Genomic DNA, 24,220 nt, shown 5'->3' on the forward strand with positions numbered 1-24,220 from the left:
CCTCCCCAACTCTATCACTGCACTACTCCTCTACCGCCCTCCAAAGCCTCATCCCTCTTTTCTAACAACTTTCTGATCTCCTGACCATAGCCTCCACTCTCTCCACCCGCCTCCTACTTACCGGTGACCTCAACATCCATGTTGACCAACCAAACTCAAACCTCACTCCTGACTTCCTCTCCCTCCTTGACTGTTTTAGCCTCACCCAGCACATCAACTTTCCCACCCACAACAAAGGCCACACACTTGACCTTGTTTGCTCTGCCTCCCTACCCATATCCAATCCTCACCCCATCCCATTCCCACTCTCTGACCACTACTGCATCCTTTTCGCTGCTCCCCTTCCCCCACCCCACCACTCCAACAAACGCACCATCTCTTTCCGTAACATAAAATCCATTGACCCTCTCACACTGTCTCAGTCCATATCCTCTGCCTTTCCCCCTGACTCCGCCCCCTCTAACCCCGACGACTATGCCCTCCTCCTCAACTCTACTCTCTCTGACTCCCTCGACTCACTGGCACCCCTGAAAACCATCACTGTCTCATTCACCACCTCCTCCCCCTGGTACACTCCGGAACTCCGCTCTATGAAGCAGACCGGCCGTCAATTAGAACGCCTCTATAAAAAAAACCACCTCAGTCACCATCCACGCCGACCTCCACAAACAGCACGTCTCCTCCTACCGTGATGCACTCCAAGCTGCCAAATCTGCCCACTACTCCACCATCATCAACAGCAGCAACCGCAAACCCCGGACCCTCTTCTCCACTGTCAAGAAACTCCTACAACCCCCGGACAATAACTCACTCTCCTCCCCTGACCTCTGCAACTCGTTTCTCCTCTTCTTCAATAATAAAGTATCTTTAATCAACAGCTCACTGACTGCCCGTATCGCCAATTCCCCCACCCTCGCCCCCCCCCCCCACCAACATTTTTCCCCCACCTGACTCCATCCCTCTCACCCCTTTTACTGCCTTTGCCCCAGTTGACTCCTCCTTCATCATGGACCTCATGACCACCTCCAAGACCACTACCTGCTCCCTCGACCCCCTACCCACTACTCAAACCAAAGCCTGCCTCCCTGCTCTCATCCCCCACCTCACAGCCCTTTTCAACCAGTCACTATCCCTAGGCCACGTCCCCTCCCCCTATAAACTCGCCGCTGTCACCCCTGTCCTCAAAAAAACCCACTCTTGACCCATCCAGCCTCTCCAACTACCGCCCCATATCCAATCTTCCTTTTTTCTCTAAAACACTGGAACGTATTGCTGCCTCCCAACTCCACTCCCATCTCCAGTCCAACACCCTCTATGAACCCCTTCAGTCTGGCTTCCGTCCCGCTCACAGCACCGAAACTGCACTGGTTAAGGTCATCAACGACCTCCTCATCTCCTCTGACTCCGGTGCCCTCAACATCCTGATCCTAGTCGATCTCAGTGCAGCCTTTGACACAGTGTGTCACTCCATCCTCCTCCAAAGGCTGCACCAACTGGGTGTTGAGGGCACAGCACTTGGCTGGTTCTCCTCCTACCTCACAGACAGACACCAATTCATCTCCCTCTCCGGCCACACCTCCTCCCCCTCCCCAGTCACACAGGGGGTCCCCCAAGGCTCAGTCCTTGGCCCCCTGCTCTTCATCTGCTACATTCTCCCCCTTGGTCACATCATCCGTAAATACCACCTCAACTTCCACTGTTACGCTGACGACACCCAAATCTACATCAGTACACAATCCCCCCACAGCCCACCCCTCAGTCACATCGAATCCTGCATCACCGAACTCCAAACTTGGATGACTCACAACTTCCTCAAACTGAACAGTGACAAGACTGAACTTCTCATCATTGGCACCAAAACCACCCTCACCAGATCCGGACCCATCACACTCACCATCAACGACTCCACCATCACCCCCTCCCCCCTAGTCCGCAACCTTGGTGTCCTCCTTGACCCCACCCTCTCATTTGACCCCCACGTCCGCTCCATCGTAAAAATATCCTACTTTCACCTCCGCAACATCGCAAAAATCCGTCACTGCCTCTCCCCCCCGCTGCTGAATCCCTCATTCACGCCTTCACATCTCCTCCCGCCTGGACTACTGCAACTCCCTCCTCACTGGTATCACCTCCCGCTCCCTCCATAAACTGCAAATGGTCCAAAATTCAGCCGCCCGCCTCTTCACTAACACTCGGTCTTGCGAACACATCACTCCTGTCCTCCACTCCCTCCACTGGCTCCCGATCAAACACTGCATTAACTTTAAAACACTACTCCTCACCTTCAAAGCCCTCCACAGCCTGCCCCCCCCCCCTACCTGACTGATCTCCTTCTTCCCTACCGCCCCATCCGTTCCCTCCGGTCCTCCTCCACTGCCTCCCTCACTGTCCCGACATCCAAGCTTAAAAACTTCGGAGATCGGGCCTTCTCTCGTACTGCACCCCGACTCTGGAACTCCCTCCTCCAGTCCATCAGAGACTCCCCTACACTCTCCACCTTCAAAGCTCACCTCAAAACCCACCTGTTCTCCCTTGCCTTCAACCCCCCCACCCTTAAACCCCCCCTCCCCTCCAACCTGATTGATGTCTGTCTCCAGTCTTTTTTGTGCTATCAGGCTGTCTCCCCTGTTCCCCCCATGGTCTCATGTTCCTTTTGTTTTTGTTTCTTTGCTTTCGTTTCTTTGTTTGTACTCCTGCTCCCGACTACTGTCAGCGACTTCAGGTTATTGAGAAGCGCTATATAAATTAAATTAATTATTATTATTATTATCTGTATATTGTGTCCGTCATAAATTGAAAATGGGGGGATGTAAACAAGACTAAAGTCTTTCTCTGGTCTGCATCCCCTTAACAATTGTGTGTATTGAGCCATACTGTATTGTACCCATTCTGCAATCTGTTAAAGTTTTCAATCAATCAATCAATGTATTACCATAGTGTCTTTATACCGTCATCACTGTACATATTAATACTACAACTCAAGAAGAATCAAGACGTTTATTTGTCACATACATATCAGGAAATACAGTGAAATGCGGGTGGTCATGCCCGCATTGATTGTGCAAAATACAATAAAAATAGGCATAGAAAAAAAGAAAATAGGTAAGACACCAGATATGCATGATAAAAAAAGACATGCTAAGTTCCTGAGAAACTGGTTCCTATGTACACTACTATACAATTTTAACTCTTAATGTATCTAAACTATACTATACAATACCTCCTTCCTTTAAAGTGACATTTTGTTTAAAGTGATCTGTACATACATCTGATTAGCACTATTACTCAGTAGTACTCATTTATATATTTTATACCCAGTACATTGTATATTACTGTTGCACTTTACTGTTACATTTGCACTCTGGTTGGATGCCAAACATCTTTTCGTTGTACTGTACTTGTGCTGTATAATGACAATACATTTTAATCTAATTAGACTGCAGAGTACCTGTGAGCAATGGCAGAGTCGGGGAACATGTCTGCTACGCTCGGGTTGAAATCGTCACAAAAACTGAAGGCCACGTTGGCTTTTGCACAAAGCATAGACATTTTAACATAAGCTTTGGTGACTTGATTCTAGCCTAGAATCCTTCTTTATCCGGTCGGCCTACTTCTTCTTCTTCGGGTCGCAACCTTGTTTCTAACGGAGGTTACCGAACCGAAACACGTCGGTACTACAGAGTATCGATTCAAGTGACATACCGGATCTTTCTTTTTTTTTTTTACCTTTTTTTACCTTTTTTTTACCTTTTTTTCATGTCAACGTTCACACGCACAATATATGCTTACCTAGGATTTGACTTGATTCAACAACAAAGCAGTCGGAGCAATGGCAAGCCGAAAACTGTTGAAATTGTAGTTATTTGAAGTTTGGATTTTTTTTTTCACGACTGAGGTAGGTAAATTAAATTTCTTGAGACTAAAGTACAGAAAAAAGGTACCGTTGGGTACCGGTATCGATTCACAGGTACCGGTTCAAATGTGAAAGGTACCCATCCCTAGCTGCAACTAACGCTTATTTTGGTAGTTGACTAATCTGTCGATAATTTTTTCGATTAGTCGACTAATCTAACGATTATTTCTGTCACACCCTCCATCTCTGCTTCCTGTGGGCGCGGCTCATTTTCAGGGCTCCAGTGCATGTCTTACCTCACATGCTCAAGTCTGCACACCTGTGAATGTCACCCTCCCTCTGCCTTAACATGATCCCATAGCAAATTTAAATAAGGACTCATGAAACATTTGAATTTGGATCTTAATTAAGCTACTTGCTTAATCAAATGTATTTTAATAACAAATACAATAATCAATCACAATAAACAAATTAAATAATACAAATTAAAGTGCAAGTTTAAATGTAAAGATAATGTTTTAAAAGTAGCAGCCTCTGCCCCAGCACTGGTTCTGATGGGGCTGTTAACCTGGTCCAGGAGGGTGATGTGGATCCACTCACTAGGCTCCACCATCTCCAACAGCTGTAAGGGGAGAGGAGAGGAGGATCAGATCAGACAGACTTCTAGGTATTTTGTTTTGCTGTGTCTGTGTGTGAGTGAGAGGAGCTGCGTTTGTGTATGTGTGTGTAGAGCTGCCGCGGTATTGATGTTTTCCTTACCGCACAAATTTGCGAAATATTTCCTACCGCTGCGGTTAGTACACAAAAAAAAATTGAATGCATTTTTTATTTTTTTTGTAGTCTACTCTTTATAGCATATAGCCTGCCTCTAGTCTAAATGTCTATCTTTAGAGGATGACTTTGCAGCATGAATATTGTTTGGGATTCGGCAAGCACACATTCGTTATTGAAAGTGAAACACTGATTCGAAGTCTCCCCTCTGGTCGTGCGCCGTTCACTCTGTGTCGCGGACAGTGGTGGTAGCGGCGCGCCCGGCGGTTACCCCCCCCCGACCCTTTCTTCTTATTATTATTATTATTATTATTATTATTATAACGTTACTACTTATGATTACAAAGGCATTCGTTTTGTGGCATTAACGTTCTATAGTTACACGTTCAATAACATCAGCGTATTTACGGTAATCCACTCCGGCGGGAGCTAACGTATTAGCCATGTTGTGAGCTCTGATCAATGGCTGACATTCAGGAAGTAAAAACCTAATACGCGCTTGCCGATTGGTGGTAACACACTGCAGGACGCTCCAACGTGTGACACGTCTCTCTTCTGACCAATCAGTGGTCTGCAGTGTTTCACGTGACTTTTCTTGTACCCAATAGTGTCGCTTGGAACCTCGACAGAGGAGTAGGGTATATATGCAGAGCCGCAAGCCCAACGAGAGCAGGGTACTTTATTATTATTATAAAAAACAGCGGTGATGCGGTATTCAGCCTAACTCTGCGGTGGGCGTGATGTAACAGCGATACCGCGGTAATGCGGTAATCGCGGCAGCTCTATGTGTGTGTCTTACTCTGATCTCCTGCAGAGGAACACACCATTTACAAATGACAGCGTCCATAAAGGAACCTGTGATTGCATTGCTATAGCAAACTTATAAATCATCAGATATAAGATAGCTAGCACTAACGTTCCCTGTCTCTGCAGTCTTAGCCCAAAAAGTTAAACTTTTTTCAACTGAGAGAAAAAAGCAGCCTAGTCTAGACCATGGCGCTATATAGACAGTGGACGTTAGCACTAGCTATCTTAACTTACCTAATTAATACTCCAGTCTGCAAAAATACGACACTTGGTGCTAATTCACGGAGCTGTAAACACGGTTGCCTAGCCAAGCTCTAGTAGCCTGTAAGCTTGGTGCCGTTTAACGTTAGCTAACATTACATAGTAGTTGGTGGACACGCAGCCTCAAGCAACAACATATTAACTGAAATAGCGTTCGCTTAGCAAGCATTATCCATGAGACATTCTGTTTTCCAACATGTAAGCTAAAACTTACCCATGATCCGAGTAGCTGTCATCACGGTTCTTCCAGGGTGCTTGCTCGTGCATCACTGCTTTCTTCTTCTTTGTCGTTAGTACACAGAATGCAGTCATGGCAGACAAGGGAAATGATACTGCCCCAACACTGTGGTGCATTTGCGTAGTTTTGAATGAACGTTACCGGCTCTCTGTTTACTTTTTATATGACTCATCGACACAAAAATTCTGCGTCGACGAATTTTTATGATCGACGTTGTCGACTAATCGTTGCAGCCCTAGACTTAATCTGTCACTACAAGGTGAAAACAATAGGGGTGGGGGGGGAAATCGATACGTAGTAGTATCGCGATTTGCGTGGCCATACTGTATCGATACAGGGACGCCAAGTATCGATATTTAATTATGAATAATTTAAAATAAATTGTATAAGGAAGTTGCATTGTTCATTTCAATACCTGTAATAGTACAGTAGTCCACACACACACACACATGAGCATTCAGTTAAGTTGGAATATGACTGTAATACAAACAGTTCAGTTTGTCAGGTACATGCAACACAGATTACAGATCTGTCTGCTTGAGAAAATACCATGTTCTGCAATAAATTATTGAAGTGAGATGAACAGACTGAACTTTATTTTATTAGATAAAACATGTTGACAAAGTTTTACTTTGCAGTTGAAAAAAGGTAATACATTTGATAAAAAAAATTATTCGCAATACTCAGCGTTTCTTTTTTTCTTTTTTTTTTACTTTTTTCTTTTCATGTCAACGTTCACACGCACAATATATGCTTACCTAGGATTTGACTTGATTCAACAACAAAGCAGTCGGAGCAATGACAAGCCGAAAACTGTCGAAATTGTAGTTATTTGAAGTTTGGATTTTTTTTTTTTTACGACTGAGGTAGGTAAATTAAATTTCTTGAGACTAAAGTACCGAAAAAAGGTACCGTTGGGTACCGGTATCGATTCACAGGTACCGGTACCGGTATCGGTTCAAATGTGAAAGGTACCCATCCCTAGTGCTAATTCACGGAGTTGCTGTCTCCAAAATTAAACCCAGACTGGACTTGTTGTGCTCCAAGCATAGTGGCCATCCATCTCATTAGGTGAGTTGAACATTAGCCTTCTAAATGAAACGCGCTATATGTATTAATTTTATGGTAGTTTGATTACTGTATTATTTTGTGTAGTTATTGTGCGTGTTAAAAGCCTCCAATGCTTATTAGTGCGTGTGTGTGCGAACGTTTGCATTTTTCAACCACCTCCTATAATAGTTGGGGTCGCGGCTCTCTGACACCATTATTTCGGTGGTCACGGCCTGACAACTTTGGGAACCATGTATTTATATAGTACATGATACCTAAGCGCATACAGTACTATTACAGTATGTCCTCATAAGTATCTATTCATTCGTATCAATTAGATACTCTTTGGGCTTGTTTTTATCTACTTATTCTGAAAGAGTTGAAATAATTATTTTCGCTAGCAAGATCTCATTCAATGATTCATTCCATTAAGCCTACTGCCAGCAGGCACATTTAAAAAAATATAATCTGATTGATTGGGGTAATGAGGCACTTCAAATTAGCCTATAGATATGCATTTAACTTGTTGGCGATATTTTCCCGTTAGAAAATCATGGTTTCTGCAATCGGCATCTGCAGCCTTTTCAGCTGAGGCGGTCACGCACAATTATCCTGAGTACTCAAGTCTGGTTCGAATTAACGAGTGTTTGAGCCCGACTCAGCCTTCGAGGAACCGAGATAGCCTGACTTCAATCATCGGGTTAATTGAATCTGGCTAATAGGACTTTTGATTGACTTAGTTGAACCCGGTACGGAGAACAGGGCCCAATGATTACAGTACACTACATCAGGGGTTCCCAAAGTGGGGGTCACGAGCCGCCGCAGGGGGGGGGGGGGGGGGGGCAGATGATTAAAGCAGTCAGGCCACTGAACTTAGAAGCAGGCCAGGCCAGTGTTTCTAGTTGCAATAGTTAGATAACCTAGGTGGGGAACAACCAGGAGATCACTGCAACTCACACAAGTTGGAGAACTATCTCTCTCTCTCTCTTGCTCTCACACACACACACACAAAGGGAGCCGCATGTGATTGGTGGAGGTGGGACCCTTACAAAAAACTGTTGTTGCTAATCATTGACACATGCTAGCCTGTAATAATCCCCCCCAGAAAAATCTACTTTGCATTTGATATATTGCAAATATATGCCATCACACACACTGGATACATTTTTTTTTATAATAATAATTATACCTCCTATAATAGTGGGGGTCGCGGCTCTCTGACACCGTTATTTGGGCGTCGCGGCCTGAAAAGTTTGGGAACCCCTGCACTACATAGCATTACACAGAAAATATTATATGGTGTTGTTGAGTGAAACTTGGCTTAAAATAGTGACAATGACTCGGAAGTAGCTCTAATGTTTGTTTTATTAGGATCCCCATTAGCTGTCAAATGAATGACCGCTAGGGATGAGCCCAAACGCTCGAATGTTCGGACCTTTGTTCGTTATGTTGGAATTCGAATTCTAAATCAACATTTGAATTTTATTTTTTATTAAAAAAAATAATGTATTTTTTTACGTGTATTCATTCTGTTTAAACCAATGGGGGTTTTCTTCACAGTTGCAGATAAAGATTAGGCTACACTAATATTATAGTATAAAAAAAACTGATTAGTTATATTCATTAATCAGGATTTTTTTTTTTTTTTCTTTTTCTTTTTTACACCTATAGTCCATTCATGCTGAGTGAATCAGTTCCCCCAGTAGTGGGGCGGCATAGCTCAACATATCAAACCAATTGTTCATTTTGTGATAAATAATATATTAATAAAACATGTTCTTCACTTTAAGTTGGATGTAAATACCATTTGTGGTGTTAAAAACATGGAAAACAATAGCTTTGGTGGCCAAAGTGTTCTATGCCAGTAATCTCTGGCAGCCATTTTTGGAAATGGTCACCAGAATGCCAATCTGCAATGCCCCAATATCCATATATTTTCTAAATATATTAAGCTAAATATGTACCAAATTTGGTGCTTTTATCACAAATTGAACAATAGGTTAGCTATGCCGCACCACTACAGCCACATTTGTGTATTCAACATTTTCTGGGGAATTAACTGATAGAAAATTATCGAATCGTGGCCAAATGAAGAGATTTCATGATGCATTGAATCGTTGCCTGAATAATCGTAATCGAATCTGTGTGAGGTTGCATCGTTAACTTACACCCCTACTCACTACTGTTCACTACTACTGTTACTATTATTGCTGTCATCATTATTACTTTGCACTTTGTTCTATTATTATTACCTATCCTACTTGTACCCCACTCCCCATGCTGTAATGCACCTGAATTTCCCAGAGGGGATTAATAAAGGAATACTTGACTTGACTTGTAAACATAAGCATGAGTCTAGTGTATCAACACTAGGCTTTCAATCAATGTTATTGGGGCGGGACTAATCTCTTTAACTGGCCAGATTTAAAGGCCCCACAGATGCTATAAACCTGGTTCCACTATTGGCTGTTATGTTTATGTATACTGAAAATGTATGAACATATCTTGCTTGGGTTGGTTTTATTGCTTTTAGATTGATCATAATGATGTATGTAGTATGCAGCTGTTTGATTATTTTTTAAAGATTAGACATTATGGAAATTGAATAACAAAAATATTGTGGTATCTGTATCGGGACTGAAAAAGTGGGATCAGTGTATCCCTGATTAAAAATAATTGCACATCATCAGTCAGAATAGCCAAATCAAATGACCATTTAGACTACCTGCTCCTATGCAAACCCTGCAAAAAAGGGAAAGGGAACGCAGTCAACTCTAACAACTACAGTTGTGTCGACTGCTTGATTTCTGATCAGAAAGAGGCTTGCCTAGCTTTCAACAAACATTTTCCAATACTGGGCATTTATTTCATTTCAAACCTGTATTTCAACTTGTAAGACACTGAGGTTACCCTAATTTACAGCGACGACGAGCTTACAAAGACAGTTTATCAGTAATGTCATACAACAAATAAGAATAAACAATCAAATATCAGCTAAGACGGTTACAAGTAGACAGACAGTGGTAAAAGATCATACTTTTAAATGCAGCACAAGAAGGAAGAACCTTCAGATTCAGAGTCTGTTGGAGGTCATTCCAGGTGTTGGAAGCATCAAAGGAAAAAGCAGTTTTTCCTATTTCAGAATTAACTGGCGGAACCCTAAGAACCAACCAGTCATTTGGAACGTGTAGAATAGGTTCCAATATTCCATTCCAACAGTTTACCAATAGAGGCTTTGAGAATAAACAAATACCAATGATAGTTTCACCTTTCAACCAGAGAAGGCCATCCAACCTTTTCATAAAGGACTGGTGGGTAATATATGTCGCCAGTAATAAATCTGAGGGCTGAATGATGGACCAAGTCCAGCGGTTTAAGAATTGAAGCCGCAGAATACCTATAAATCACCATAGTCCAAAATTGATGAGAAAACGGCTTCAACAATCCCCTTTCTATTAATCACAGGACAGCTGGATCTATTTATGTACAGGAAGCCAATTTCTTAGACCAATTTGATAAGGAATATACAGATCCCCCCCTTATTAATAATGGTTGTGTTTCCACATTGAGTCATGGGCCTCAGTTGAGGCTTCCATTGATTCCATGAGCTCAACTGGAGAGGATAAATTGGATCCTTTTATTTCCAAAACTGGCTGCTCCATTTATCACAGAGCAATTAACATACACATTCAACCTTTTTATCTCAACAAGCATAATTCAATGACAATCTTTCTCAAGTGTATTAATAATTAGAGACTTTTAGATAATTTGAGAGACCTCAGTGTGTGCCCAGTCTGAATGTATTGTTGCCTAATTTGATCGTTTTTAGCATATTGTGTAAGTCAATAAATGAGACGAGCAGACGGGAGTATCGAGTCTCTAAACTTTACTTCCAAACAAATCCAACAGAACCACGGTACAGCCACACCCTTAAAGGCCAACTTGCAGGTTATATTTTTGTTCAATAAACAATGTGACTAGGCCAACGCTGACTTTCATGAAGAGGGGGGAAAAAATTATCGAAATTGACCCAGTTTTAGCATTTTTATCAAACATTTTGTTGACCAAACCACAAGCTCCACGCACATGCATATTTTAATTGCATGTTTCATAGCGTGCGTGTGTCATCTTAATGCTGACGTCACATCAGGGGCAGGGCAGCAGGGGCTCTGAGAGTCACAGGCAGGTAGTGGCAGGAAGCAGAGCCTTGCTACTACTAGCCGAGGAGTGATGAATGAAAATGTATCTGGTTCACCTAACACTATTGCTCCGTGATCATAGCCATTCATCTCTAAAGCTAACTGTTGTGAAGGATCAGATTAAACCGAATATATATATTTATTTATGGATATATATTTAATCGTATTTGTATATCGTTTGATATCCCTTGTATATTCCTTGTACATATACACTGAATATCCCTTTAGTCTACTAACAGCCCATAATAGTTTCATTCTCTCATTGGACAAGAACCTGGCGCCAGCAGCCAAGCCCCTTGGTTCAAGTTCAATCGTGCCGACGAACATGTCGTTACTAGCCCGGTTCCGCGTAGGAATACGTCTGCCGAAATACGAATGGTACTATTTGTTCACAGCGCATATATATATGGCGCAAGTAAAGTAGAACTTCCTTTTTTAGTCCCTTAGCCCTTAGTTCTTTACCCTCCAACCTAGTGGCAAGACGTTAAGCCTCACCCACGATACACGTGTGGTGCAGTATGGTCAACTTGGCCTCAGAATGGCATTGAGACATCGTGTGGATTAATAGTTGAATTGTCATAGTTTGGCACTATACCGTCGAGTGGGACGTATTTCTATTAAGTTAATAATAGTCTATTATGTATGGTGCATCGTTCGGTTAGAGTTATAAAGTGAGCAGTACCCCCATCGTTTCCTCGCGTTATCTAGAGTCTTAACCAGGCTGGGCAGACCACGTGTGGTGCTTTCATCCGAGGAGTTCTGGGCCAGGACGAGTGGACCTGCACATTGGATTACCTTACCCGGACGACGGCGAGCCCTACACGGCTTGGATTATCTACTTGCTTTGGGTGCTTTGATTTATGCCATGGATAACAGCCAACACTGGTAAGTGTTGGAACTACCCCCCGAGAGGAGTCCAGGTGAGACGGCGCTCTACCCCGAGTGAGGTCGCCTCACGTCTCTTCGTTGTGGACCGGCAGCTACCTAAGGTTCTGTGGGCACCGTGTTCAGCACTCTGAATTCTCCCAAGAAATCGTTGGCCAGATGGGATATCGCCGGCGGCTCTCCTAACCCCCCCCCCCCCCTCTACTGACTTACAACCAGCGGGACCCCCTTTTAGTGTATCCAGCTATAATCATTTAAGTACCATCGCTATAGTTCCCTAAAGAACCAGGTTGCATACTTGCTCCCTGCGTAACCAGAGATTGGACATTCAATGTTGATTTGCCTACGAATACTCATTTGCCTTACAAGTGCATTCAAATCATAAATGTCATTAAGTGAACGTTGTATATACCCTTTGCTATATAAAATATTCGATTTATACATTTGTGTGGACTTCGTTTCATGGTGGGAAAGTGTTCATCATATCTATATCATGTACTGTGTGGCCAGTAGTTAAAGTACATAATCGGTAGTGGTTTAATGATACCATACTTATCAATACAGTCAGGGAATTGTACCCCTCAGTTACACTAACCACTATTTGTAACAGCCACAGCCACAACCACGTTACCATATTTGTAATAATGTAAATCATTGTGTCGTTGTAAATATTGTGTATACAACGTTAGCAGCTAACGTAGCTTAGCTTGGTAGCCGCCGTTCTTGAAACTCCTAACAAAGCCCGAATTAAAATGGTTCTAATCTCTCCTCTTTGTATACCTTTGTCCTCACAAGTATTCTGCCAGGGAACTTATGGACACGACAATAGTAGTTATAAGGTGTTTGATCATTGTGTCGTTGTACATATGCACCGAGTGCAGCTAAAGGGGCTATCCACCGAGTGCAGCTAAAGGGGCTATCCACCGAGTGCAGCTAAAGGGGCTATCGTATCAACATGCCGCGACGTGTAGCTAACGTAGCTTGCATGATGCATGTGCAGTGCTTTGCCCCACAGGACTTACACATTTTACTCGTTCCCAAAACTCTTTTACATGCACGACAGTAGACAATACTAACGTTAGCGGGGTAACGTTAGCCAGAGCCATATAGCCAGCTTGGTACTATGACTTGGGGATCAGGCGACAGCCCACAGACCAGTAGCGCTGCTGTACTGAACAACAGGCTGCCTAGTGGTAAATGTAGTTCTTTTTTTACGACATTAAAAACATTATAACTACCTTGTTTCAACCAGTTGTAGCTGGTCCATCAAAGTCTCCGACGATTAAACCCATTTGCGTCTTGCAAGGCGTCCATTTGGATAGGAAATAGCTTTCTGCACTCGCCAAAACTCCTTGTAGTGGATCAGAATTAGGGGAAAGATACCAGATGTGACGTCATGGCCCTGATAGCTCTGATAAGCTTTTTAATTTGCTCGTGCATGTTATTCGTGCGTGGACCTTTTTAACCATTTCTGAGTGGCATTTCAGGCGTCAAATGGAAAAAAATAAATAATGAAATTATATACAGTAGGGTTTAACCTGCAAGTTGGGCTTTAAGGGGGCTTTCTCATTAGGAACGGGTGCTCCGCTCCGTCTCGCTCCGTCCTGAGTGCGAACTCCCTCTCCCCCTCTTGTTTGTGTACACACTGCAGTCTGGTTCGCTCCGGTTTTTGTTTACGGTTTGCGTTTTGAGCGTGTAAGCTGCCATAGGCGATGATGTCACTCTTGAACGTCAACAGGAAGAGTTGAACACACGGTGGTGGAAACTGGGTGCCCGATATAAAGAAACGAATAACCAATAAATATGAAGTTATCTTTGAGCCTCTGTTGTCAAGCCTTGTCAATATAACCCACCCCCCTTTCTCACGAATGGAACTTGTGTCGTGGAGTCCGCTTTGAGCGTTTCCTGGGTTAGCGGCTAACGCTAGTTAGCTTAGCCTATTTATGGGATAACGTTAGCCCATTGCTTGCGTCAATTATATTCAGGGATGTGATTTTTCCGTTTTAACCGGATTTCCGTTTTTTCGGACCTAAAATCTAAACATTTTATAGAAAAAAATATCTATAAAAAAAAAGATTTGTGTGTATTTTTTTTTAACCCTTTCTCTGCCACGCTTATACCCATCCTTATACCATCCTCTGCCAGCTCTATTTGTCTATGGAGATGTTCCCCTTCTTTTCAGGGCTATAACTTTTTAAATTGTATTGCTAAATTGACATTACTATGGCCCATTCAACGTCAAGTATCTATCGTTTAGGATGTAGCAACGTTCTATTTTTTCATTCACGTATTCATACTAAAATACGGTCTAAAGTATAAATATGTTTTTATCGTTTTCTGCAGCATTCTGCAGAACGTGAGTTATAGCCCTAAATACATATATTAGATCATCAAATGTAGTTTGATACCGATTGACGTCGGATAAAAAATTTCAATTGTACAAGGTCCTACACGTCATGCCTCATCATCTGCTGGTGACCGGAGGGGGGGGGGTTTATAAGTCCGTGGCCGACGTTAAATGATTCATGTAGTATGGGTCATGTATTGATCATAGCAGTTTGCATGTTTAATAATAATCAAACACGCTGAAACTCACCGCGGCTTCCTCGTAGCGTTGGGCGATCAGCGTGGAGCAGAAAGTTCGCTATTATGGGATGTCGATCTAGTTGGTCCAGTTCCAGGTTGTATAATACTATATGCGTCCAAATCATGTTGTTTATCGAGTTATTTGCAACCGATCGATGTCCAGTGTATCAAGATGGAGTCCCGCTAGCGATAGCGAGTGCCTGGACGAAATATGGGTGAGCACCACTTCCGGCGCGTCACTTCCGGTTTTGGCGATTCGCCGATCGGCCACCAGATGGCGGTCTTGAACCGTTGGAGAGTTGAGAAGAGATCAACAGCAAGTCTCCGTGGGTGAAATATGATTGCCATGACAGATTTTTGAAATGTTGATCTCAAAGACGCTGTAAGACGTCATTGGCAGATTAACACTTTAATCGCCGAAAACGCTGGAACTCGTCTTTCCCCGCCATGCTCATTCTGCCGAAAACGCCGTAACTCGTCTTTGATATCAATATTTCAAAAATCTGTGATCGAAATCATATTTCTCCTCCGGGGACCTGAGATATACTGCTGATCTCCTCTCAACTCTCTAACGGTTCAAGAGCGCCATCTGGTGGCCGATCGGCAGATCGCCCAAACAACAAACCGGAAACAGGAAACTGGTGCTCATCCAAATTCGCTATAGCTCCCGGGACTCCATCTTGACACATTGCATAATCGATCGCTCACCCTAACTCAATAAACGACATGATTTGGACGTATATACTATTATACAACCTGGAAATGGATCCGGTATTTCTCCATCCCATAATAGAAAAAATTCTGTTCCACGTTCATCCCCCAACGAGGAAGCCACGGTGAGTTTCAGCGTTATTTTCTAACGTATTCCATATAAACTGCTCTGATGATCATATGACCCACACTAGGTGAATGATATAACGTTGCCCACGGAATTATAAACGATCCCCCGCCCATCCGGTCAACATCAGATGATACGTAGTAACTTCTAGAAGTACCTCCAGTCGAATTTTTTTTATCTGGCACCGATCGCTACCAAACTGTATTTGATCATCAATATAATGCATTTGGGGCTATAAATCAAGTTCTGAAGAATGCTGCAGAAAACGATAAAAACATACTTATACTTTAGACCATATTTTAGTATGAATATGTGAATGAAAAAGTATAACGTTGCTACACCCTGAACAATAGATATAGGACATTGAATGGGCCATAATAATGTCAATTGAGCAATACAATTTAAAAAGTTATAGCCCTGCAAAGAAGGGGAACTTCTCCATAGACAAATAGAGCTGGCTAGGGATGGTAAATTATGAATTTAACCATGGCGATCAAAGTGTTAAGCATGGCGAGCAATGCCGTCTAATGTTTTGATTATTTTTCCACCTGGTCTAAGTGAAACGCGAAAGCAACATTTATCAGACCTGCTATTCTTGCATAACAGATTTTCATTGGCTATCGATAATGTTAGCAGTTTTGTTGAGTGGCGCGAGTAGGGATGGGTACCGAATTCGGTACTTTTGAGGTACCGAACCGAAACACGTCGGTACTACAGAGTATCGATTTTTTTTTTTTTTTTACTTTTTTTTTTTCATGTCAACGTTCACACGCACAATATATGCTTACCTAGGATTTGACTTGATTCAACAACAAATCAGTCGGAGCAATGACAAGCCGAAAACTGTCGAAATTGTAGTTATTTGAAGTTTGGATTTTTTTTTTACGACTGAGGTAGGTAAATTAAATTTCTTGAGACTAAAGTACAGAAAAAAGGTACCGTTGGGTACCGGTATCGATTCACAGGTACCGGTATCGGTTCAAATGTGAAAGGTACCCATCCCTAGGCGCGAGATGCTGTAAAGACGTCAACACACTAACACTGGATTGCTTTTGTAAAACTGACCAACCAGGGAATGTTAGTTTTGAATTTGAAGCAGTGCCGCAGTCTGCCACTCAACACTACTCAAGGGAGAGCAAGCATTGTCCAGTTAATGTGAAGCTCTGTAGAAACATCAAACTCTCAAGCATGAGGTACAGAAGCCAACCTAGACATAACCAAGAAGCTGAGATGGAGAAATGTCACCACCTTCATTCTCAAAATCGACCTGAGAGCAAAAGAAAAGCAAAAGAGTCCATTAGTCCAACTGCAGCCCTTCACAGTAGGCAAGACTTTGAGAGGAGGCGGTTACAGTTGTTGCACAATCTGGTTGCAAAGAAGAAAAGATAAGGTCCTAACGTTAGTGTTTGAGCCAGGATCACTTGGGAGGGGTCAAGATTACCCCCTTTAAATTGTTTAGGGGGACGCTTATATATTTGATTCATTTTCTTTGTCCCTTTCCTCTCCCACCTTCCTCTTCCCTGTGAACAGTTCAATATATACAAATAAAATGTGTTCATTCATTCAAATGGAGTGTTTATAAAAATAAAAAAAAGATTGTTTTGAAAGTTTTCAGGTTTTTTTTAAAGCGCAATCACATCCCTGTATATTGCATGTCACTGGTCTATAGGAATAAATGCATTCGAACAAGAAACCAATGTATAGACATAGCAATGGTAAAAAAAAAAATGCCAGGCCTAATGCGAGCCAGGGAAGTCTTGGGGCTTGTAACATGGCTTCATGTTTTCATCCACTGAGCCGTGCTTGTTTGGTTGAGGTCTGAACTCGCCAAATTGCCCATAAATATCGTTTTTTGGGTATTGTCCAGTTGTTGCTGTATGTTTTTATCTGCCCAAAATTCAAGCAAGCATGAAAGCATTATTACAGTAATGACGTGTGTCAGCAAGTTGATACAGCAAGCCTCTTCCGTGTTTTGGTACAAGCTTGCACACCACAGCCCCCGCTCCGTCGTCAGGGACGCTGGTTCGCACCCGAGACCACCTATTCCAGCGGTCCAGGTTTGGAGCGAATCAGCGTCCCCGGTGACGGGGGGAGCGTTCTCATCAGGGACGATCACACCCTATTTTGGTGCGATCGCACTGTGATTCGACCCCGAATGGCTAGTGTGAACGCCCCCTAAGTCGACTCCTCCTTACCACCCAATCAGTGTCCATTCTGAGGTGAGACACCTCCATCTAGTGTCCACCACAATATTTTATTATGTTTTATCATTGCCTAATTGTAATCTCTGTAACATTGAACATGAGGGCCCACCCTCAGTTGTATATCTGAGAATTAAATAAAGGTTGATGATGAGGATTATCCAGGCTTATGAGTCAATTATGGTATACATAATTATCACTTGTTCCGTTTCCTTATGTCCCAGCTCATCTTTCTTCTCATCTCCTAGCTTGGATGTATCTCCTGTGTAATTGTCTTGCCTCCTGTCCCCTCCACTCCCCCTTCCCACACCAGACGTCAACTCCTTCCAGCAAACCACAAAATGGATTGATGATGTCAGAACAGAGCGAGGAAGTGATGTCATCATCATGCTGGTGGGAAACAAGACAGACCTTGCAGACAAAAGGTATTGTGCTCCTCAGTGTTAGAAGTCCTGGTGCAGTCTAGAAGTCATATTTAGACCAAGTGCTGTGGACTGATCAAGAACGTGGGGCAGCCTGAGCTCAATGTTTTGTGGGTGTCAGATTTAAGGGTCCCAGGAGTAGTGACAGGTCTCTTCCTCGAGAAACGGCTCCAAAAATGTTTGCTTTAGAAGAATCCTTGAGTTCTCTGAGCCTTTTGATCCATGTCATCAATGCCAGAGTGTCAGAATGAAGACACATTTTGACACAAATTGACACTTAAAATTTGTGTTCTGTTTATATTTAGCATCGCAGCCTTCATTATATCCAATGCACCCACAGAATACTGCCTTTGCTACAAGCGAGAGACAACACCTAGAATTGTTCAGAACTAGAACAGCGTCACTTCTGAGTGCCTGTGGGGACATGGTGTTTTCAGGACTGAGTGATTCTTAGTCTGTGAACGTTTCCCTCAATGGTGGCTCTTGTCTCCGACTGTTGGAGCATATTGGTATGTTTATATATTGAATAACTGATTAAATAGACTAAACTTGTGTAGGCCTAAATACAAGACCACAACTATAACGGGAAGCACAGTGTAAATGATACAGCTATAGCAACTAATCAGAAAGAGAGATCATTATTTGACAGCTAACGCCAACCTAAATAATAGATTAAATGTATGGTGTAGCAATTAGTATGCCTATAGTGATAAATTAATGTAGACTGTTTTTGTGAATTAAATTGATTGTTGCATTTGTCTATTTTACTGTGTTTCCTATGCGTGTGTCTCTCTCTCGCTCTCTGATCTCTCTCTCTCTCTCTCAACTCTATTGCTCAATATGATTGTTCAGCGGTTGAAGCTGGCAGTTAGAATGTCTCAATTCAGTGACAACATAACATTAGATTTGAAAGTATCTTTTTTCTCATCCCATCCCAACTGTATCATGCTGTGCTTTGTGTCCACTGCTCTGTGTTGCCGTGTGTTTTAACCCTCTTATCTACAGGCAGGTTTCTATAGAAGAGGGTGAGCGGAAGGCCAAAGAACTAAATGTAATGTTTATTGAGACTAGCGCTAAGGCGGGCTACAACGTCAAGCAGGTGAGCGTGTGTCTTGAGTCGTGCTCTTCAGCCTTGCCGCTGCCTGGGCTCCACGTCACAGAAGGTTGACCATCGCCATGACAACCAGAGCCCAGAGGTCCAATATTAATCAAAAGTATCTGAGATGCGCCCTCAATTCTTATCCGGAATAGGGATGGGCATCGATTTTCATTCAACTATAAAAAATCGAATAGTTTATGCAAATATAATTTTGTAAAAAAAATTATACGAAATTGACCTTACCAGCACCTACATACACTGTGTAGTGTAGTGTATTGAGAGGGGACCCTATTAACTCTTAAGGTGCTCCCATGGTCGAGCGGACTGTACCCGGACTGGACTCTGCGAGGTCTGCGTGGACTCTTTGAGCTTTCATAGTCGAGCACGCCAGTTTACAAAAAATGTACCACGCTGTTCAACTTCTGTCATGTCGTCGTCATCCGATGTCAAAATAAAGAGTTATCTCCGTTTCCAATATTTCGATAATAAAACTGGCAGTTTTACACACTTGAATAACAGGCAGCGAGGTGCAATGTACCGTATAGGCTTGGAGGTGGACAGCACGTGGTGCTGAAATGACAAACGCGCATTGCATGAAATAAAAACACCAGTTTTATTTTGAAATATTGGATTTCTAATATTTCGATAATAAAACTGGCAGTTTTACACCATTTAGAAAAGCCATTCTCTTTTGCAAGTGAAAAAGCGAGTGGTCAGAGTAAAATGCAGATCGGCTTCACATTAAATGCAAGTCGATGTCAACCAAAACGCAGAGCAGCGTTTTGTGTGACACCAAGTCAGCGGCGCGCATTAGAAAATAGGAGCTTCGCACTTGGAGTCCGCGAGAGTCCGCTCAGTGTACGGTCCGCTCGACTATGGGAGCACCTTTACACCGCTGAATGGCATGCTGGGTACAGTCTGTTAACAGCTGGGGGAACTAAAAATAAAGATGAAGAAAGAGAGACCAGAGATCTTACAGTGTCAATGTTTTATACGTTTGCTATGTTAAGTTCACACATTTCAAGCATCAGAGATGTAACTTTCTGAATGAATGCTTTTGTTCCAGGAAAGAATGCTCGCCTGGTCCGCTAACGTTAGCTGTTAGAAATGGCAGCAGCCAGCCAGCTAGCTTGCTTGTTGAATTATCTCACGTTCACTATTAAGTAAAAACAAAACCATACGTTAATATGGAAGCTCAGACATTTAACTTTGTAACATTAGGAATTAATGCTTTTGTTCCTTGAAACGTTAGCCTGCTGCAACTCCTAAATATCTAGCAGGGGGGGTGCGATTTTAGATTATTATTCAAATAGTTCCCAGTGTCTATCGAATAGAGTTTTGCCCATCCCTAATTCTGAACCACAAAAATACTATCTGTGAGACACGTCCTGCTTAATTCTCATACGGAACCACAAAAAGTTCCTTCGAGGTAAATAGATATCTGAGATGGATATACCCTATCCCATGTCCCAGTCACAGAGCTCAGCTGACCCTGTGAAATGTATACGGTGTGTTGGGCAACACTAAAGACTGGAGCCCAGGCGGCTGTTGCAGCAAGAAGGAGCATGGCTTGTCCATCCACTTCCAAAGTATTCACATTCTGGTTCTCTTGTTGTTTTCTCTCGTGTGCGTGTGTGTGTGTGAACCTTGTGTTGGTGTGTGTGTGGTGACTCGTGCCCCATCACAGACAGATTACCACAGAGGAAGGAGAACAGAGAGCGAAAGAGATGAATGTTCTTTTTATTGAAACAAGTGCAAAGACAGGCTACAATGTCAAACAGGTAGAGTGTGTGTGTGTAGCTTGTAGTGATCATGCCTTCTCCTGACTGCTCCTCACGTGTGTGTGCATGCACGTACGTAGGTGTGCTTTTGGCGTCGGCATGCTCTGCTCTGACTGGTTCTCGCTCTCCCACCTGTCACTCACAACTAGGGATTTAAAGCTGCAAGAATTGATTACTGACCATTAGAGGGCAGCAGGGATTGATGGCATAGAATACTAGATAGATGCATAGATTTACTAGATGTATCAATTACTATATATGACTCACTCATCACTTGTGCATTTCCTGGTTGTTAAACGTGACATTGACCAAAATGGCCAATACTGTACATTAAAGGCTTAACCTACAAACATAATACTGTCATGACGGCACAATCGTCATGTAATTACAATACATAGGTCTATCAACTACACTTTTAGAATGTATGGGGGATGGGGTGGGATAGGTGGAGCTTAGCACCGGTCCAGGTTTTGGCATCAAAAGAAAATAAATGATGGAATAACAACCGCATGGCCACTGGTGGCGCAGGGTTGATTGAGTAGGACACCATGGTCTCAGCCTCAATGAGACCCTCTGATGGCAGCATAAGAAGTTCTGAAAGTGTTCATGTGGTCATAAATCAATGTTTGTGGCTTTAAAGGGTGGGACACTTGTTTTGATCCACCAGTCGCAGTTGGATTAAAAAAGTCAAGCACCTACTTGTTGTATTTCACCTAAAAGTCTAAAATACACTCTACTGGCCACCTTCCAGTCCTGAAGCATCAGCTGGTCCCCCCCCCCCCCCCCCCCCCCCCCCCCCCACAGGTTTCATGTGATGTCATTTGATTCACCAGCACATTATTGAGTAATTATTTTGCTGTGGAATCTGCATGTAATTAACTATAGTTCTTGAGTGTGATGTGGGCATGGCAACGATCATATAATGCTACAGTACACTAGGGCTGTGCAATATGGACAAGATCTTCTATCATGATATGGGAAATTTCATATCTCATTAATGATATATATCACAATATAGTATATTTTTTTTATCCACTTTTTCTCCTGTTTTTCTCCCATCCCAATTTAGTTGTGCCAATTCCCCCCTCCCCTGTCTTGATCGTTGCTCGCATGTGCCCCCCACTGGTCGGTCGTAGGGAGGGTTGAAGAATCTATCGCATGTCCCCTCCGATACATGCGGAGTCAGCCAGCCACTTCTTTTCACCTGCCAGCACGGACTCTCATTGGCGAGGTGTAACGTGTGGGAGGCTCACACTACCCTCGACATCTCCTGTCCTTGATGTGCAGGCGCCCTGACCGACCTGTAGGAGTCGCTGTTTACAACGACCAGATTACCACCCATCGACTCCCCTCCCGCTGACTCTGCCAATTGAGTCAGTATGACGGCCGGCCCGAGCCGGAGGCAACGCTGACAGCCGGATTCAATACCGGTGTCTCACGTGTTGGTGACGAGCACTTAGACCACTGCGCCACCCAGCCGCCCCAATATAGTACGTTTTCTGTAAATTCCAATAAAACATTTGTCTATACAAAATGACTAAATGTGTGCACACTGCACACACACTCGCACACACAACACACAGAAAACATCTCTCACGTCAGCATCTCTTTCTACCATAGCTTTCACTTATCTTGCGCAAAACCAATACTTGGTTGAAATTGGATGCAACCGAATAATACCACGGCTTAAGAAAACGGATGACTGATGTTTTAAGTAAATAAAGACATAAGGTACAACTGAAGGCTAAATATTGGGTCTTCCAGTGATCCACGAAAGCAGATTGATGCATTTTTATTAAAATTGCTTGAAAAGTCTACATTTGTATTGCTGCGTGCAGGAGATTGGCTGCGCTTGATTGGGTGCGTTTGATTTCCAGCACAGGCCAGTTGTTGTGCTCCTCCGTGTTTGTTTGTGGTCAGGAATGAAGTAAAATACTGCTGCTTTTTTGCAACAATAGCGATAGAGGAAAATATCTACCGATAGACAGTTTTCTCTCGTTCCACGATATGTCATCATATTGAACAGCCCGGGATGTCCGATATTATCGGCCTACCGATATTGGCATTAAAATGTCATATCGGAAATTGTCACTATCTGTTTAAAAGTAATATATGTTTTTTTTATTTTACATTTATTTAACCTTTATTTACCCAGGCAAGCAAGTAAGAACAAATTCAGATTTTATTTATTGTCAAAAGTATGTATAATGTGTTAATTCCACAACAAGAGATATGTAATGTTAATTATTCCGTTTTTTGGGGGGGGAAACCCTGCATATATCGGTATCGGTTGATATCGGTATCGGAAATTAAGAGTTGGACAATATCGGATATCGGTAAAAAAGCCAATAACTAACATCCCTAAGTACACCACATTTATGCAATTTCTTTATAATTTTTAATCAAGCAAGCTCTTACGAGCGACTGTTATTCGTAATGATGAAACGTTGCCTTGCAGCAGCTCTGCTGAACTCAAATCAAACGGCCCAGTGAAATGGTCAAACATTGGGTCCCTTCTCTTTTTTTGTGTGCGTCTGGACAAGTGAACGCATGGCTTGAAATTAATACCAGAAACAACTCGCAACTCACTTTTGATGCTCCAATGTGTTGTAATTTAAAAGGTTGAAATTAATACCAGCCACAGGACAAATTCCAAAAAAAAATTGGCAGTAGCCCTACGTCAGTTGACATATTTCAAACCCCGCCCTGTCCGAGGGAAGCAACCGTTGTAATTGGAGGATCAAGAAAAGAAGGGCGGTGGTTTGACACTGTCGACAACGGCAGAAAATCAATCGATGTGTGTTCAGCCAGTCTTTTATATTCTAAAAACTACTTTGGCTACTAAATTGGTTGGTGAACATATGGATCCACCTGCCACCGTAGCCGGTTGATAAAGACATTAGTTTCAAGCCTAGTGGACAATAATGTGTGATTATGTAATTAAACTAAACATTGTGCACAAATCTGCTTCTGACTGCAACTTCCTGGCTGGCTGTCGTTGTGCCCAGTTGTCCTAAAGCAGAGGTCTTTGTCTTTTCTCCCACAGCTGTTCCGGCGTGTGGCCGCTGCCCTCCCCGGTATGGACAGCACACAGGACAAGAGCAGAGAAGACAGTATCCTTCCCCCGACATGTGTCAGCTCTCGTACGCAACTTGTTGCATTGTTAGATGATGGTTGCTGGCTATTCTTTTGGTCTCCGGTCTGTTGTCATAACTTCTTAAGCGCTAGC

General features: G+C 42.9%; 1 protein-coding gene across 2 annotated transcripts in view; it reads left to right on the forward strand.

The window, feature by feature from the left end:
* The window catches only part of rab6a (RAB6A, member RAS oncogene family), a 54,892-nt gene that overhangs the window by 26,138 nt on the left and 4,534 nt on the right, over positions 1-24,220 (forward strand). The window contains exons 5-7 of one of the 2 annotated variants that reach the window (XM_084320659.1): positions 18,003-18,114; positions 19,117-19,210; positions 24,038-24,104. In XM_084320659.1, coding sequence (XP_084176785.1) covers positions 18,003-18,114; positions 19,117-19,210; positions 24,038-24,104 — 273 coding nt within the window. Of the gene's footprint in view, positions 1-18,002; positions 18,115-19,116; positions 19,211-20,897; positions 20,992-24,037; positions 24,105-24,220 lie in introns of both variants that reach the window. The other variant, XM_084320660.1, reaches the window with a different exon arrangement.

The sequence above is a fragment of the Notolepis coatsorum genome, assembly GCF_963971535.1.
Source record: "Notolepis coatsorum genome assembly, chromosome: 8".
In the NCBI taxonomy this organism is placed as follows: Eukaryota; Metazoa; Chordata; class Actinopteri; order Aulopiformes; family Paralepididae; genus Notolepis; species Notolepis coatsorum.